The sequence below is a fragment of the Eptatretus burgeri genome, chromosome 4, assembly GCF_056783735.1.
Source record: "Eptatretus burgeri isolate ZD-2024b chromosome 4, Ebu_testis_v1, whole genome shotgun sequence".
NCBI classification, from domain to species: Eukaryota; Metazoa; Chordata; class Myxini; order Myxiniformes; family Myxinidae; genus Eptatretus; species Eptatretus burgeri.
In genome coordinates, this window is record NC_140964.1 from 141,945,119 (window position 1) to 141,962,453 (window position 17,335).

General features: G+C 46.3%; 1 protein-coding gene across 2 annotated transcripts in view; it reads right to left on the reverse strand.

Annotated features, from left to right (window-relative positions):
• The window catches only part of CDC45 (cell division cycle 45), a 49,976-nt gene that overhangs the window by 19,068 nt on the left and 13,573 nt on the right, over window positions 1–17,335 (reverse strand). For both annotated transcript variants that reach the window (XM_085880218.1, XM_085880217.1), the window contains exons 5-9: window positions 16,552–16,692; window positions 10,792–10,850; window positions 10,192–10,240; window positions 10,035–10,096; window positions 5,721–5,771 (exon numbers count right to left, since the gene is read on the reverse strand). In XM_085880218.1, the coding sequence (XP_085736344.1) occupies window positions 5,721–5,771; window positions 10,035–10,096; window positions 10,192–10,240; window positions 10,792–10,850; window positions 16,552–16,692 (362 nt within the window). The remainder of the gene's footprint in view (window positions 1–5,720; window positions 5,772–10,034; window positions 10,097–10,191; window positions 10,241–10,791; window positions 10,851–16,551; window positions 16,693–17,335) is intronic.

The following is a 17,335-nucleotide window of genomic DNA, read 5'->3' on the forward strand; positions in this document are numbered from 1 at the left end:
CTGCAAGCAGCCCCTGCCAAAACTCTCGTCTGCGTTCGGTGAGGACACGAAGGGCAAGGATACGGTCAATCGTTGACCCCTTTGGTGTAAAGCTTGACTGCTCTGCACGCTGGTGCTCAAGCAGATGGTGGCGAACCCTATCAAGAATTATCCGAGCAAAGACCTTGCCTGGCACTGAGAGCAGCGTCACCCCTCGGTAGTTGTTGCAGTCTTGGCGATCACCCTTCCCTTTCCAGAGAGGGACAACAAGGCCCCTCTTCCAGTCAGTTGGGATGATGCCTGTGTTCCAGACAGAGCACAAAACTGCATGCAACGACATGAGTGCAGCACTTCCACCAGCCTTGAGAAGTTCAGCATGGATGCCACAGATCCTTTCACAGAGGATCACGTTCACAGAGAACGTTTAATATCAGGGTTTTAATCTGATTTATGTGACATTAATATAAATGTGAATTTATAATGTGAGAATGTTTAATCCCAGGATTTAATCTGATTTATGTGACATTAATACAAATGTGAATTTATAATGTGAGAATGTTTAATCTCAGGGTTTTAATCTGATTTATGTGACATTAATATAAATGTGAATTCATAATGTGAGAATGTTTTATCTCAGGGTTTTAATCTGATTTATGTGACATTAATATAAATGTGAAAATGTTTAAACTCGGAGTTTCAAGATGATTTATGATTGAAACCTCAACTCTATTATTCCTCAATTCTCCAGTGGAGAGAAACACCTTCCAGAGGCCATTCTGTCTCACTTCTTCCCTCGAAGTCTTCAAGCAGGCAGTTCACCACCATCTTCGGTCATCCCTCATGCTAACCTATGATCTTTATTACCCCAATTAACCCTTCCGAACCAAACACACTTACTTGCTTATTTCAGGGTTTCCTCCCCTTCTTTCTCCCTTCCTTCCTTTTCTGTTTGTTCATTCATTCATTCCTTTGCTGTTTGTGCACAATTGTTGCCCCTGTTAACCCCCCTGTCAGTTCAATCTTGCTCTTCCAGGATTCAGTTCAATCTTGCTCACAACTCTTATAAAGAAAGAAAATCAACATTTTCTACTGTGGTGAATTAACGTGAATCGAGGGACATGACGCGGGATCACATGTTGTGCGTCTCGCGTATAAGGGGAGGTCTCTCTGCGGCACGAGGGATTGTCCCCGGGGCATTGCTATTGACATCGGCTGTCCACTTGATGCTCGTTAACTGAAGGTGCTCATTGACTGGTGAGAATGGAGATTATATCGAACTCCGTGCTTATGCGGATTTAGTCTGCAATGGTTAACTGCACATGTATACGTTTCTGCTTATGTACTCCTAGCTGAACCTGTATTTCCTGGTGTGCCCACAGAAGCGGCTCCAATCAAATGGAATAAAGCCTAAACTCTGAAGGTTCATCTCTCGCTCTCATTTCAATTCATTCCATTTGATTTTCTCGGCTCTCTCAACCAAAGATGGACAAGATCTACAAACCAGAGAGGTTCGACGCAGACCCAAACACGACTGACGCAGAAATGAAATGGTCACATTGGTTCTGCTCCTTCTCACACTATCTGACCATCATCGCGGAGGGAGCTGACAAATTTGCCGCTCTCGTGAATCATGTCTCGCCCGGCGTGTACAGGCTCTTCTCGGGGTGCGACACTTACGAAGCAGCGATTGACGTGCTGCAGGCGCTCTACGTGAAGCCCAAGAACGAGGTATACATACGACATCTTCTCAACACACGCAAGCAAGCAGCCGGGGAGACAATCGATCAGTTCCTGCAAGCTCTGAATCAGCTGGGAAAAGACTGCAGCTTCCGGGCGGTAAGCGCCGAGGAACACCGAAAGGAAGCCACACGGGAGGCATTCATCCAAGGACTCAGATCAGCCCACATACGGCAACGCTTACTAGAGAAAGCGCGACCCACTCTTGACAAGGTAGTCGATCAGGCTCGAGCGATGGATACGGCTCAGCAGCAATCTGAGTCATTTGGGACACCGATGCTGCTCATGAACGCTGCTACGATGGGAACCCAAGGAACCCCACTGGCACAGACACAGCCAGACATGAGGGATGGAGAAACACCCGAGGAGCCGGATACCCAGACCTCGTCAAACTCCTCAGCAACTGCTCCGGTCGGTAAATGCTTCTTTTGTGGGTACAAAAGGCATCCTCGTCAAAAATGTCCCGCCAGAGATGCCACATGCATGAATTGCGACAAGAAAGGGCATTATGCCAGGGTATGTAAATCTACTCTAAGGAGGAATAAACCCACTTCTGCGGCTCTCTACTCACAAAATAAATTGACTGCAGCCTCCCCGGGGAATCTATCCAAGGCTATCATCAACGTGCGAATTAACGGGCATATGGCTGAGGCACTGATTGATACCGGTAGCTCTGAAAGTTTCGTCAACAGCTCGCTAGTGAAGGGCAGGAAATGGGTAATCCACCCGACTGACAATACGGTATGCATGGCCGCCACCTCACTACAATCCCGCGTACGAGGGTACTGCAATGTTGAATTGGACGTAAAAGGGTACACGCATCGGGATGTAAAGGTGCTGGTGCTTCGTGATTTGTGCGCAGACGTAATTCTGGGTCATAATGTCCTCAAGCAGCACACGAGCGTCGAAATACCCTTTGGAGGAAGCAAGCCTCGTCTAATTTTAAATGCGCTGACCACCGCGGAGGTGACGTCCCCCAGCTGTTCGCTAACTTGTCGCCGGTCTGCAAACCGATAGCGATCAAATCGCGGCGATATACCACTGCTGACATGAATTTCATCACTTCGGAAACCAAGCGATTACTGGAGGAGGGAATTATAGAACCGAGCGATTCGCCATGGCGCGCACAGGTGTTAGTAACCAGCAGTCAGAACCATAAGAAACGGATGGTTGTCGATTATTCCCAAACGGTCAATCGCTTCACCCAACTCGACGCCTACCCCCTGCCGCGCATAGATGAGATGGTCGAACGCGTGGCCAATTATAAGGTATTCAGTACCATCGACTTGCGAAGCACCTATCATCAAATTCCCATCCGAGAGGAAGACAAACCGTACACTGCATTCCAGGCAGGGCGGCGCCTCTACCAGTTCAGAAGGATACCATTCGGTGTCACGAATGGAGTAGCTTGCTTCCAACGGGTTATGGACGACATCATCTCAGATGAAAACCTCGAAGACACTTTTGTTTACGTGGATAATGTCACAGTGTGCGGTAGGGATCAGAGGGAACATGATAGGAATCTGGACAGATTCTTGAGCATTGCTGGAAAATATAATCTGACTCTCAACTACGAGAAATGCGTATTCTCGGCAAGGTCAATTGACCTTCTCGGCTACACGATAGCCGACGGCACAATTAAGCCTGATCCTGAGCGATTGCGCCCGCTCCGTGAGCTTCCACCACCTCAGGACTTGCAAACAATGCGCCGGGTGATCGGGATGTTCGCTTACTATGCAAGATGGATTTCGCAATACTCCGAGAAAATACATCCCCTAGTGCATTGCAAAAACTTTCCACCAGATGCCGCTGTCGTAAAAGCTTTCCACGATCTCAAGGATGATATCAGTAAGTCCGTGGTTTTATCGATCGACAGCTCGGTGCCCTTCGTGGTGGAGACCGACGCTTCAAATCACGCCATAGCTGCAACACTTAATCAGTCTGGGCGGCCGGTCGCTTTCTTCTCGAGAACTCTCTCTAGAAGCGAGCAGAGACACTCGGCAATAGAGAAGGAGGCGTACGCCATCGTCGAAGCGCTGCGTAAATGGAGACATTATTTACTGGGAAACCACTTCACGCTCGTTACGGACCAACGATCCGTGGCTTTCATGTTTGATGGGAAAAATAACGGGAAAATTAAGAATGAAAAAATTATGAGATGGCGGATAGACCTAGCCTGCTACAGGTACGACATTGTTTACCGGCCCGGGAAGGAAAACCCTGCTGCAGATACCTTCTCCCGGGTCTACAGTTCGGCAACAATCAGTCAGGCTTTGCAAGACCTCCATGTGTCTCTGTGCCACCCAGGGGTAACCAGGATGGCCCTTTTCGTACGCAGACAAAATCTTCCCTATTCTGTTGAAGATATTAAACAAATGAATGCTTCATGCCCTGTTTGTGCTGAACTAAAACCCAGATTCTTTGGCGCGGCATCTGGCAGACTGATCAAGGCTACTTCCCCCTTCGAGAGACTAAACATCGACTTCAAAGGGCCCCTACCGACCGAAACAGACAACAGATACATATTCACCGTTGTTGATGAATATTCAAGGTTCCCTTTCGCGTTTCCGTGCTCGGATATGACCTCGGGCACTGTCGTAAAATGTCTCTCTGACCTCTTCGCTATGTTTGGGAGACCTTCGTACATACATTCAGACAGAGGGCCGTGTTTCATGTCGGCCGGGCTAAAACAATTCCTATTAGAGCACGGCATAGCAACTAGTCGAACGACGGGTTACAACCCACAGGGAAACGGGCAGGTGGAACGGTATAATGGAGTAATTTGGAAAGCCGTAACTCTGGCGCTGAAATCGAGAGGACTGGGCCCCGAGCGATGGGAGGTTGCTCTTCCTGACGCAATGAATTCCATACGCTCTTTGCTCTGCACGTCCACAAATGCCACTCCTCACGAACGTATGTTTACTCACCAACGACGTTATGTTGACAGTCAAACGGTGCCCAACTGGCTGACCCACCCCGGTACAGTGTTCATGAAACGCCCGGTACGACAAAGCAAGTATGAACCGCTGGTGGAGGGGGTCGAACTCATTGACACTAATCCAGAGTATGCTCATGTCAGGCTCCCGGATGGCAGGGAGACCACTGTGTCGGTTCGCCATCTGGCTCCCTCAGGTACTCCTCCCGCCGGTACACCACCTCCTGGCACTCCTCCTTCTGACATTTCCCCCCCAGGAACTCCGCCAGGCGACGGGGCTGCCGCGTTCCACCCGAGAGCGATCGAGGGGTCATCCCCGGCACAAGTCGAGGCTCACCAAGAGGATCGGGAGTCTCCCTCAAGTGAAACTGCCGTTTACTCCCGGAGAGGTCGACGAATAAGGCCCCCTCGACGACTCAATCTGTAAAGGGGATTATCGGCATTCTCGCTGCTCATGCTCCTATATGCCCATTATATCATATATCGATGCTCATTTCCATGCTCCTACAACTCAAAATAATCACTGCTTGGCATGTATGCTCCTGTAGATCTATTAGTCCGCGTTGCTTGAAATGTATACTCCTATAGTGCTAAAGCAATCATGGTGTGTAAGATGGGCCCCTAGTTACATTTTAAAGGTGGGGAGAATGTGGTGAATTAACGTGAATCGAGGGACATGACGCGGGATCACATGTTGTGCGTCTCGCGTATAAGGGGAGGTCTCTCTGCGGCACGAGGGATTGTCCCCGGGGCATTGCTATTGACATCGGCTGTCCACTTGATGCTCGTTAACTGAAGGTGCTCATTGACTGGTGAGAATGGAGATTATATCGAACTCCGTGCTTATGCGGATTTAGTCTGCAATGGTTAACTGCACATGTATACGTTTCTGCTTATGTACTCCTAGCTGAACCTGTATTTCCTGGTGTGCCCACAGAAGCGGCTCCAATCAAATGGAATAAAGCCTAAACTCTGAAGGTTCATCTCTCGCTCTCATTTCATCTACCTTCCAAGCTTATGTTATCAGGTAAATGGGACACATATATGGTGAAAGCATGACAGTCCTTACTGTGGAATCTTCTCTTGGAGCCATTGGTCAGTCAATCCCACAATAGCACACCTGTGGGAAATACAACATTAGTGCAAGTGACAAAACCAACAAAACCCAAATAGTTAAACAGTGCCTAAAAGGAAAGACTTTGAAATTCAAGATAATTCTTTAAGGCTTTGAAAAATGTGAAAGTTAAGGACAAGGATAGAACGTCGCTAAACCGATAACCAGGTTAATATACCGTATTTTCCGGTATATACACCACACTTTTTATCGGCAAAAAAGGTAAAAGTTGCAGGTGCACTTAATACACGGGTATAGAAAAACACCAGTCTTAAAAACGATCAATGCTGAATTTCAATTATATTCCAAATTAACATTTTTGCAGCAATCGGAACTGTTAAGCTCAATCTCGCCATTTAAATTTTGAAAATCGGTTGAGGTGAAGAGTTTTTTTTTTTGTTGTTGTATACCTTGTCGAGGCTCGTATGAGAGCTAACACACAACTCACAGCAAGGGGGCATGAGACAAGAGGGGCGGGAGTGGAAGGGACAAAACAGTGGGGAACAGACACAATAGGTGAACTGTGGAAGGGAGAGGGATGGGGATGGGACGGGGAACATTGCGAAGAGAAGATGGACATTACAGGGACTTTCAGGAAGGAAAGCAGGGGAATTGAAAGAAGTGGGCTTGGGTGGATTATCGGGGGTAGAAAAGATTGAGGATTTGGATGGGGGAAGATAAGAGGTGGTGGTGAACAGCTGTTTTGAAAGCCTGGAGGGAAGAATGGGAAAGAATAGAGTGAGGAAGTTTATTCCAAAGGCGGGAAAAAAGAGGAATAAAAGAGTGAAGATGAGCAGTGATTCGTGATTTTGGTAGTTTTACCAGAAGGGGGTTGTTGGCGGACCTTGAGCGCCCTGTGGAAATGTGTTGGGGACAAATCGCAGAGAGAGCAGGGGGGGGCAAGACTGGAGAGGAGTCGGTAGAAGACAGAAAGACCACCGACCAACCTGCGGTGATTGAGTGAGAGGCCCAAAGACTCAGCTTCATTGCGGGAGATGCCGATGATCTTAAATGCCCTGGTTTCGACAGCGTGAAGCCGAGAAAGGTGGGAGGCAGGAGCACCAGCCCAGAGGGGAGAGCAGTACTCCATCAGGCTATGGACAAAAGCTTTGTAAGTGGTCAGGAGCTCAAGAGGGCCGAGGAAGGACTTTGCACGACGGAGGATTCCCAGTCGGCGACTGGCTTTTGAGGCGGGGTTGGAAATGTGACTTTCCCAGGAAAGGTCATGGCAGATAGTGAGACCCAGAAGCTTGAAAGAAAAGACTTCTTCCAGAGGATTGTTGAGAAAGTGGATGGGGGGGTTTTCCAAATGGTCCTTTCGAAGAGACAAAGTGAGAGTGTGAGATTTGTCTGGATTGAAAGACATGTTCCACGTGTTGGACCAGTTTGTGATTTTATCCAGATCTGCAGTGAGCGAAGAAGCTGCTGCTTGCTGGTCTGAGGGATGACATGGTACAGCAGAGGGTGGAGTCGTCGGCAAAGAGAAATAGAGGATTTTCCAGAGAGTCGGAGAGATCATTGATGAAAACCAGAAAAAGAACAGGGCCCAGAACGCTACCTTGAGGAACTCCAGCCTGCACAGGAAGAGGGGATGAAGGAACTCCATTTAGGGCCACACGTCGTCCAGCATTTTATTAACCGTGTGCAGAAATGAAATAAGTCATGCTCAGAAACGTCTGGAGACGTCCGGAGTTTACGTGCGTGGCGTATATCGAGCCTCGCGGCTCTGTAAATGCCATAAACCACCCCCCCTCTTTCCACAGGGTGCTCAAGGTCCACCAGCAACTGCTCACCTTCACTTTCATTCCAATTTTTTTCCTGCCTTTGGAACAAACTCCCACACTCTTCAATCCCACCCTTCCCTCCAGGTCTTCAAAACAGCTGTTCACACCACCTCTTATCTTCCCCCATCCAAAACCATGATCTTTTCTATCCCTGTTAATCCACCCCAAACCCACCTCCTTCAAATTCCCTGCTTTCCTTCCTTAAAGTCCCTGTCGTGTCCATCTTGTTTACCCTCTGTACCCCGGCCCAACCCTCTCCCTTCCACAGATCTCATGTCTCTGTTCTCCAGCGTTTTGTCCTTCCCTCTCCTGCCCCTCGTCTCCTGCTCCCCTTGTTGTATGTTCTGTGTGTTAGCTGTCATACGAGCCTAGACATTGCACACAAAAAAAAATCATTCCACCAAGCTTGCTCCTTACATGCGGACGCAATGCTAGTAAATGCTGGATAGTGGGGCGTGGTTTAAAACGGAACAACAAATCAACCCCGAGTACTTTTCTGTACGAGGGCAGGAAATGAATTTTAAAGAAAAGGAAGAATCTCATGAGAGTGAGGAGCCACGTGGCACGGTGAAGCTTGAAGTACCAGTACTGCTCGGTTCTTTTGGTTTCCTTTAATTCTCTTCGTTTTCCCTCGTTTCTATCATCAGTTCCTTACTTGCTTCCTGTGGATTACTCATGTCAGACAAACTTTCTTACTTCACAGGTCTTTGTACTCGACACAGATTTCGAGCAACATTAGCTGCATCTCGGTGGAACCAACACAGACGAGCTTTCCTATTTCCCGGACTTGGTATTTTCAATTGTTGAAAATCAACATTTCGTGACGAGTTTCCCGCCGGGATTTTCGACTCGGATTCCGAGGAGCATTGGCCACATGCATCTTGGTTGAACTTTCACCATTACTCCCGTCGTTACGTTGGCTGAGCATTATGTTGACTGCAAGACTGCCGGCGTTCATCGGGACGATGAGAAAGGTCGACCTTCCGATGATCTGCGGCTGGATCGTCAAGGTGTGGGAGGAGATGCCGTCGGACATCATCAAGCGAGCATTTCTGAAATGCTGCATCTCCCACAACATGGACGGCACAGAGGACGACATCATTTGAGAAGAGGAGGCTGCAAATGGTGGTAACATTGACATGGACTTGCTCAATCCCGATTCGGACAAGGAGTTACATGCCATCTTTGACGAGGAAAGCAATGATGAGGATTTCCTCGGGTTTCGCTGAAAAGCTTCATCTCAGATAGAGTAGGGAGGGCGAGGCCGAAGAGGAGACGGTCGAAGAGAGAGAGACCACTGTCACTTTGTTCCAAACAAATTTAATGTACAAACGTATTTAGTTCTCGATCAGAAAATAAAATGATCAATCTATTCACATGGGTGAAAATGCAGAACTTTAAAAAGAAAAGGAAAAACAAGATTTTCCTCGGGGGATCCAGGGGTCTGCTCCCCCAGAAGATTTTGAAAAATTTTGATGTCAAAATATGCATTTTGGGGGCGATTCTGTCCATATTTATCGTTAACAAGAAAAATTATGCAAATGAACGTGATATTTGGGGAAGATTGGGAAAGAATTTTTTTTCACCTGAACATTCATTGCTGGAGCCTGGTGTTGGCTTTACGGTTGGCTGGCTTTAGATCTTAGGGTTTTAGGTTCGAGCCCCTCTCCTACTGTTGAATGAACACGAGGCAGGTTGACAGTCCATCTTCCTTCCGAGGTTAGAAAAATGAGTAACGGAGCACTGCATCAGCATTGGCCAACGGTCTGAGTCGTGAACGTATGAGTGACGGGAATACGTTTGAAAGGAGTTCAAAGGCCACAAGGCGTTCAGATTCCGAGTCTATCCTTTATTCCACCCCCGACCGAGCAACCCACTCGTGTCTCTTCCATTTGCACCCGGTTCCGGAAAACCCCCGATCAACCTGAACTGAGATCAAGTCTGTTTACATATTATAACATGAAAATGATGCCGCCACAGATCGCAATGACACACAAGTTTGCCTTGACCTTTTGTGAAATCACTGAAGAAGAATTAGACCGAAGGATAAATATTAAGTCAACAAGTATAACAATGTCATAGGTAGAGTTGCAAGACAAGAGTAGATGGTGAGTAAGTTGCTGTGTGGAAGAACTACAGGGAGATCATGAAATAATGACACTTGGAAAAAGTGATTTCTCAGATAATAGGGGTACAAAGGAATGCAGGTGAGCAGAGCGTTTAGACTTCGAGAGAGTAATGAGGGTAACTGGATGAGTAGGTATGAGTCTTCACGGATAAGTCTTCAGTATGAGGAAACAATTGGCATGAGAGAATGTGATTATTATACAAATGAGGGTGGATGAAAAAGAGTGCCAAAAAAAATAAAAAAAATCACAAATGTTGGACAGAATTTATTGATGAAGAAGAAAACAAAACAAAAAAACAAAGGTGAAGCAAAGGGAAACAAATAATGGTGTGGATAGGATTGATGAAACTTGCCCACCATAACATCTCATTGGAATCCTTGGAAAGGGTCCAAGCCAGTTCGAAGAGCAGCAAAGCACTCTGGGGAAATGTAAACCAAACCACAGGTTACAATACAACCTTCGGTCATCAATCCAGACTTCAGGTGAAAAAAAAAGTGACAAAAAGCAACTCACCGATGTTCCAAAATATTCATATTGTTCATATTCAAACACAAGTTCCCTCCTGGGAAACGGAAAAGAAAAAGGCAATAAATAATTAAATGGCTCTCCTTAATTTCAATCAAACTCACCCTTCATGGACGTCCTGTGTCTTCCAACCCCACCCCTTCATCAAACCAGAAGTATGAATACCGGTGTTGCATCTGTTGTCATGTGATGCACTGAGATCGTGTAGAACGTTTCACCTTCCAATACTTTATTGTGCTCGAGCGAATGTGGAACCAAAATGTAACAAACAAACAATGTGAAGATATTCAACTTCACATGACTTGACGTTCTCAACAGATCATGTGACTCGAGAGAACGTCATCTTTATCAAGAGATTTTTGGTATTTTATGTAAATATTATATGAAAGTGTGATTGACAATGACGTCTGTGATAAAAAAACAAGAATAAACAGTTTGAAGGCAGCAAATACAAATACACACAAATGTAGTTAATTGAGGTCACAAGCATTTTTGGGGAACATTTGTAGTCTCAAATCACTGGAAATTGCAATTAATTAAATGGCACGGACAATAACGCTGACACAATGGAATAGTTTGATCAAGTACCTTCTCTCCTCCCAGAGCCTCCTCTTTCTTCGCCGCTCAATGCTCACCTCAATCTCATCCTGAGAGAATGGAAGATGAAGGAGAGGGTGAACGTCCACATGATAACTAGCGTGCAAGCACACTCACACATGCACAGAAGCCATTGGCTAATCATGCCTGTGATTTATAAACACTACATTTATTCAACATACGAGTTGACCATTACCACACTTTTTGAAGACAATAATAATCGTAATAATAATAATAATAATAATAATAATAATAATAATAATGAGGGATGTTGTAATTGGCTCTGTCTGTCTGTCTGTCACGCTATCTCCTAAATGGTTGGACAGAAATTCACCAACATTGGTAGTTATGATCACCACATGGCATGAAGGTGCAAGAGCAGTGTCAGTTTTGACCCTACCCAATTTGGGACGGGATACGCGCGCACGCACGCACACACACTTGTTCCAAGCTTTATGGAAGATTTATTCCATCTCGTCTTCAGATTTATCCCTCCCATGAACTGAGATTTATCCCCTCTCATCTTCAGTTGTCCTACCCTTTCTCCCACCCATAGTACACTGAAGCTTGTGGCAAGACAGTTGTCCTGAAACAACTTGCCTTTGCCTCATGGAAAGCAAACCCAACTGAGGGTAATCTCAGTTCCTTTCATAAAGCTCGGAACAAGTGTGTATCTACCCTCAGGAGAGCCAGAAAACAACATCTTTCTGAGCTCAAGTCTGAACTCTCAAACCTCTCTCCCTCCTCCAAATCGTGGTGGCATGTAGTCAGGTCTGTTTCTGGTGTATGTTCCCCCTCCATCCCCTCCCTTACCTCAAACGGCCGCAAAGCTGACACCGCACGTGAAAAGGCTGAATGTCTAAACTTGGTGTTTGCTTCAAAATCTTTTGTCCCAAACCCATCACTTTCTGTAACCACCTTACCCAATCGCACCCAGGTGTTCCTGGACTCTGTGTCCTTTTCTCCTGACAAGGTGGAGAGTTTGTTATCAAACCTCGACTCAGATTCTGCAACCATTCCATACGGCATTAGCCCACCTGTCCAAAAACCTGCTCCTCTGCTCTTGCTCACCCTATCGCTGTTCATTTCACCATTTCATTTGCTCAAGGTCATCTGCCATCTGCTTAAAAATCAGCAAACATTACTGCCCTGAATAAAAAGGTGCAAAAACAGATCCCTGCAACTCCAACCAATTTAACTTCTCCCAATCATCAGCAAGATTATGGAATTAATCATCGCTTCAGACATTAAATCCTTCCTCTTCTCCAATGTCTTGATTTCCGATCATCAATTTGGTTTCAGACCAGGTCACTACGCTGGATATGCTGCTTCTGCTCTCCCAACAATGGATGGACATCCCAAGTGCCAAGCATGAGATCAGAGCCATATCCCTCGACATATCGCATGCTTTCGATACGGTCTGGCACCCTGCCCTGCTCACCAAACTCTTCCTATGGTATCCGAGGCCATCTCCACTCATGGCTCCTCGACTTCCTCTCCTGTCACAGTCAACGTGTGGCTCTTAATGCAATTCTCTCATATCCACTTCCTGTCCAAGGTGGAGTTCCTCAAGGTCGTGTTCTGGGCCCAGTGCTTTTTCTGATTTTCATCAATGATCTCTCCGACTCTCTGGAAAATCCTCTTTATCTTTTTGCTGATGACACCACCCTCTGCCGTGCCATCTGTCATCCCTCAGATCGGCAAGCAGCAGCTTCTTCACTCCCTGCAGACCTGGATAAAATCACAAGCTAGTCAAACACTTGGAATATGTCTTTCAATCCTGACAAATCTCTCACCCTCACCATGTCTCCCCAAAATTACCCTTTGGAACCCCCCCCCCCACCTCACCCCAATCTACTTTCTCAACAATCCTCTTGAAGATGTTTTAATTCAAGCTTGTGGGCTTCACTATCTGCCACGATCTGTCCTGGGAAAGCCACATCTCCAAGCTGGCCTCCAAAGCCAGTTGCCTACTGGGCATCCTCTGTCATGCAAAGTCCTTCCTTGGCACACCTAAGCTCCTGACCACATACAAAGCTTTCGTCTGCAGCCAGATGGAGTACTGCTCCCCCCCCCCCCTCTGGGCTGGTGCAGTACTGCTCTCCCAGCTGGGGTGGTGCTCCTGCCTCACACCTAGCTCAACTTCATGCTGTGGAAACAAAGGCTTTTAGGATCATTGGTATCTCCAGCAATGAAGCTGAGTCTTTCGGTCTCTCACCGGAGCCAGGTCGGTGGTCTTTCTGTCTCCAAGCGTCTCCTTTCCAGCCTCACCCCCATGCTCTGTCTGTGATCTGTCCCTGCTATATTTCCTCAGGGCACTCAAAGTCTACCAAACCCCCCTTCTGGTGAAACTGGCAAAAATCAAGAATTGCTGCTCACTTTCACTCTTTCATTCCTCTTTTTTCCCACCTCTGGAACAAACTGCCACACTCTCTTCAATCCCACTCCTCCTTCCAGGTCTTCAAAGAAGCTGTTCACCAACATCTTATATCTTCCCCCATCCAAAACCTCAATCTTTTCTACCCCTGTTAATCCACCCCAAACCAACCTTCAAATTCCCTGCTTTCCTTCCTGAAAGTCCCTTTAGTGTCCATCTTGTTTACCTGGTGTACCCCGCCCCGTCCCTTTCCCTTCCACAGATATCCGATTGTCTTTGTTCCCCATCATTTTGTGTTTCCCTATCCCGCCCCTCTGGTCTCCTGCCTTGTTATATGTTTCTGTGTATTAGCATTGGCATGAACCTCGACTGAGTATGCAAAATAATAATAATAATTTTTTTTTGCAATTCCGGGCACATCTTAAAACATTTTTAAATGAAACGATGTGTGTGCAATCAACATTGGATGATTATTGGACTATTGGACTAATCCACATGATTTATGTAACGATTATTTGGATTTGACCCCTGGATTGCCCCAGGAGGTGGGGACATGTGGTCAGGTCAGGTCAGGTATGGAGCAGTGCGTCGCTGCATCCACGTTCTGTCGGTACTCCAGGGGTCTTCGTCTGGCCATCCCCCCAGGCAGATGCCTGGCCCATCCACATCTCCTGGAGATGCTGATCAACCTGCTGCAACCACGAGGCATGTGGTCAGCCCGTTGGCCTCCTCCACTCACGAGGCTCCCTCGCTGAGAGAATCTGGTGAGCAGGATCAGTGTCAGGAAAATGAGCCACATGTCCATACAGCCGCAGCTGACGCTCACGGTCACGGTCTGTTTGATAGCCAAGGATTCTCCGAAGAGACCTGGTACCAAAGGAATTGAGTCTCCGTCTCAGATCCCTGATCAGAGTCCAAGTCTCACATCCATAGAGCAAGACTGGAAGCACCAAGGATCTGAAGACTCAGACTTTCGTCCTTCCGCAAAGGTACCGGCAGTGCCACACCCCATGATCCAGTGAATACATGACTCCCCAGGCCCGACCCAGACGTCTGTTGACCTCTGGCTCACAGCCAGCAGAGACATGAATATCGCTGCCAAGATAAGTTACATGTGGTCACAGGGGGTCAAAACAGAATTTTTTACAACTCAAAATGTGATACTGCGTCATTCCTGATGGAACTTTTTGCCATCTTTAAACTTTGCTTTCGGTGGGAAGCGTGTGGATTTGCGATGCTGCGCTGTCGACTTCGCTTTAGTTCAGTTTATTTCACTGGGGAGAGGGTTTGAGGAGAGTGAGAGAAGCACAGGGACATTCCCAGGGTATTTTCGTGAGGGGAGGAGGCTGAATTAGATTGTCGGGTGAGGAATGAACGAAACGTATTCAATTTCTCCTGATATCTCACATACATCAAAATCATTATTCCTGTATACAATCACCCATCCATTCCTACCAGTCCTGCCAATATCCACATCTCTCTATCTCCAATGCCTCTATACCGATCAAAATGAAGTTTCAACCGATCTACCATTTTTGCTAACACTACCTCTGCAGGGAGACCATTTCAACCCTTCCTCACGACTGTCCCAACTCTCCTCTTCTTTCCTCTCAGGTTGTGGCTTTGGGACCTGTCACTGTCCTAATCGATTGTGCTCTTAATGCTGAAAAACGTCTGCATTGCCTTTGTCTATATCCTTCATTATCTAAAACATCTCTATCACATCCCTTTATAATCCCCTCCTTTCAATGTATAAACACTGGTCTCCTTTGAACTAGCTAGGCCCAGTCACTCCAGAAGTTATGTACTGAACCCTCTCCATGGTAGCTATGTCCTTCCTCAGATGTGGTGATGAGAACTGAACACAATATTCTGGAGGAGTTCTCACTAAATTCCTGTCGAGTGTTAACACTTCCTCCTTCAAGTTATAACTAACAGAGTACCCACCCGCCCGACGGGTGATCTTGTTCTAAGCACACAACACGTTCTTCTGACGCATACCTTTATTTGGGTGGTGTATAGGGAACTCACAGCTCCGTAATAGGCAATAATAATAATAATAAAAACCCATGAAGTTACGTGCATGAAGCAAAAACATACCTACTGCTTACAATTCCAAACACCTCACAGCACTGGAAAACGTGGAGACAGGAATACTGAACTGTAAATGATGGAGACTTGTAATACCCTCCCTCACCTGGAGGCGGCACTACACGATACACATTTACATCGAGAATTTGTGTCCCTAACCCTCCCCTCCAAGACCAGATAGAGATATAAACACCCCAATACACTAATTGGGGTCATGCTGATCCGATGAAGCAAGTCTGGATGGAATCGGCGCACAACTGTAGGAGTAGTAGCGCGACAAGCAAACACACACATCAGTCCATGGACTGAAGCGAAGATAAGGGAAGAAAGGGGGAAATGATTGTGAATTTAACGTTCCATCTTTATTTACTTTTAACATTGTTCTTAACAAACGGGAACAGGAACAATGCAGGCATGATATCGGCCAAATAAAAAGGCCTTCTTATGCGCCAAAGTCCTTTGTGTATATTTGTGTAACATTATTAAGAACCCGAAGTAATGGGGAGGGGAGGACAGAGAGTTTAGGATGAGGATGCATGGAGTTGGAAGAGGGAGGGGGGTGGTGGACTTGTGGTTGGAAGGGGAATTGAGTACTTGGGGTTTTGGGCAGTTGAGGACTTGAAAAAAACAGGGGGAGGGGATGACAGAGTTGGCCTGTGGGGGGGAGGGCAGAGAGGGGATTGAAGATTTGAATAAAGGGGGAGGGGAGCACAGTTTGAGGGGGGGGGTTGGGTACCTGAAGTCACAGTTTTGGATGCTTTGGGTCTTTTAGGTGTTTGAAGTATTTTGGCTTTTATGTTTGGCATTTTGAATATTTTAGGTATTTGGGGTATTTTGCATCTTCAGGGTCTTCAAAAGACTAAGGGGTCTCAGCAGACTAAAGGTACATTCCAAGAGTACGTAAATAATAGACATATCGTCACACGGCTCAATGGACGGAAGGACGGACGCACACTGAGATCGAGCTCTTATGTATAGATGTCGATCTATCCCCCTACAAATACAACCTAAAACCCTGTTATCCTTACGTACAGCGACCTGGCACTGTGTCGTATGCTTATTCCCCATAATCGACGTAATGAATATGCATTATTAAAATCCTCCATGATCAATACTCTTCCCTTACCACATGCCTTTCTGAATTCTTCACGAACGCTTCTCTCCCCCAAACTTAACATCATCAATATTATTACTATTCACCAAAAATATGTTCACTTTTATCATTAACCTTTTTCTTTCTTATCGTAACACTGGAAGGTTTCTTCAAATACATGTGTGCGCACCTCATCTGTAGTTTCTTTTTCCTTTTGCTCATCTTCATCCATCACTTCCTCTCCTCCATCCCACTGTTCTTCATCTTCACGAAATATTTCATCATAGTCAGGAAGTTGAATGTCATCTCCTTCTCGTACGACGACACAAACCTGAAACAACCTCAAACGCTTAGCAAAGCTCATGGAACTGCCGGCCATGGCGCGGCTTCCACACACGTTATAGGACCGTGGTTTCACGTGGAAATGGTGGAATGGGGAAGTAAAAGTTAAAATTTGCTGACTAATAAACGAAATGTGAATATGCACGTTCATGACTGCGACGTCACCTTTAGAACAGGTAGTTCCGTCATCTTGGCCTTTACTTCACTGCTTGACATGTAGGTTGCAGCACGATATAATGAGGAGGTTGTGGACACGATATATTGTCACAAGAAAAAGAGCAATCAGAGATTGCAGACCCTCACTCACCAGGACTTGTTTTATGTGGTGTTTGTGTACTGGTGTGTTACGTAATTAAGAGACATTACGAAAACTGCCACTTTATAACTCCTGGCAGTGATGGCCGGGTGCCAAGATGTCCCGCTTTGATCGGACACCTGACCCTGACCAATGACGTTTTTAAAATATTATTCATTATTCAATTGAATTTAGAATGGGATTAAAATAAATTCAATTCAAATCAATTCAAATCAAGAAGACCAAATAGGTACAAGTCCTGCATTGGAGTCATCAGAAGGAACCCGAACAAGCAAAAAGCAAAGATGTAGTCATCAGGAGGAACCTGGAGAGGATT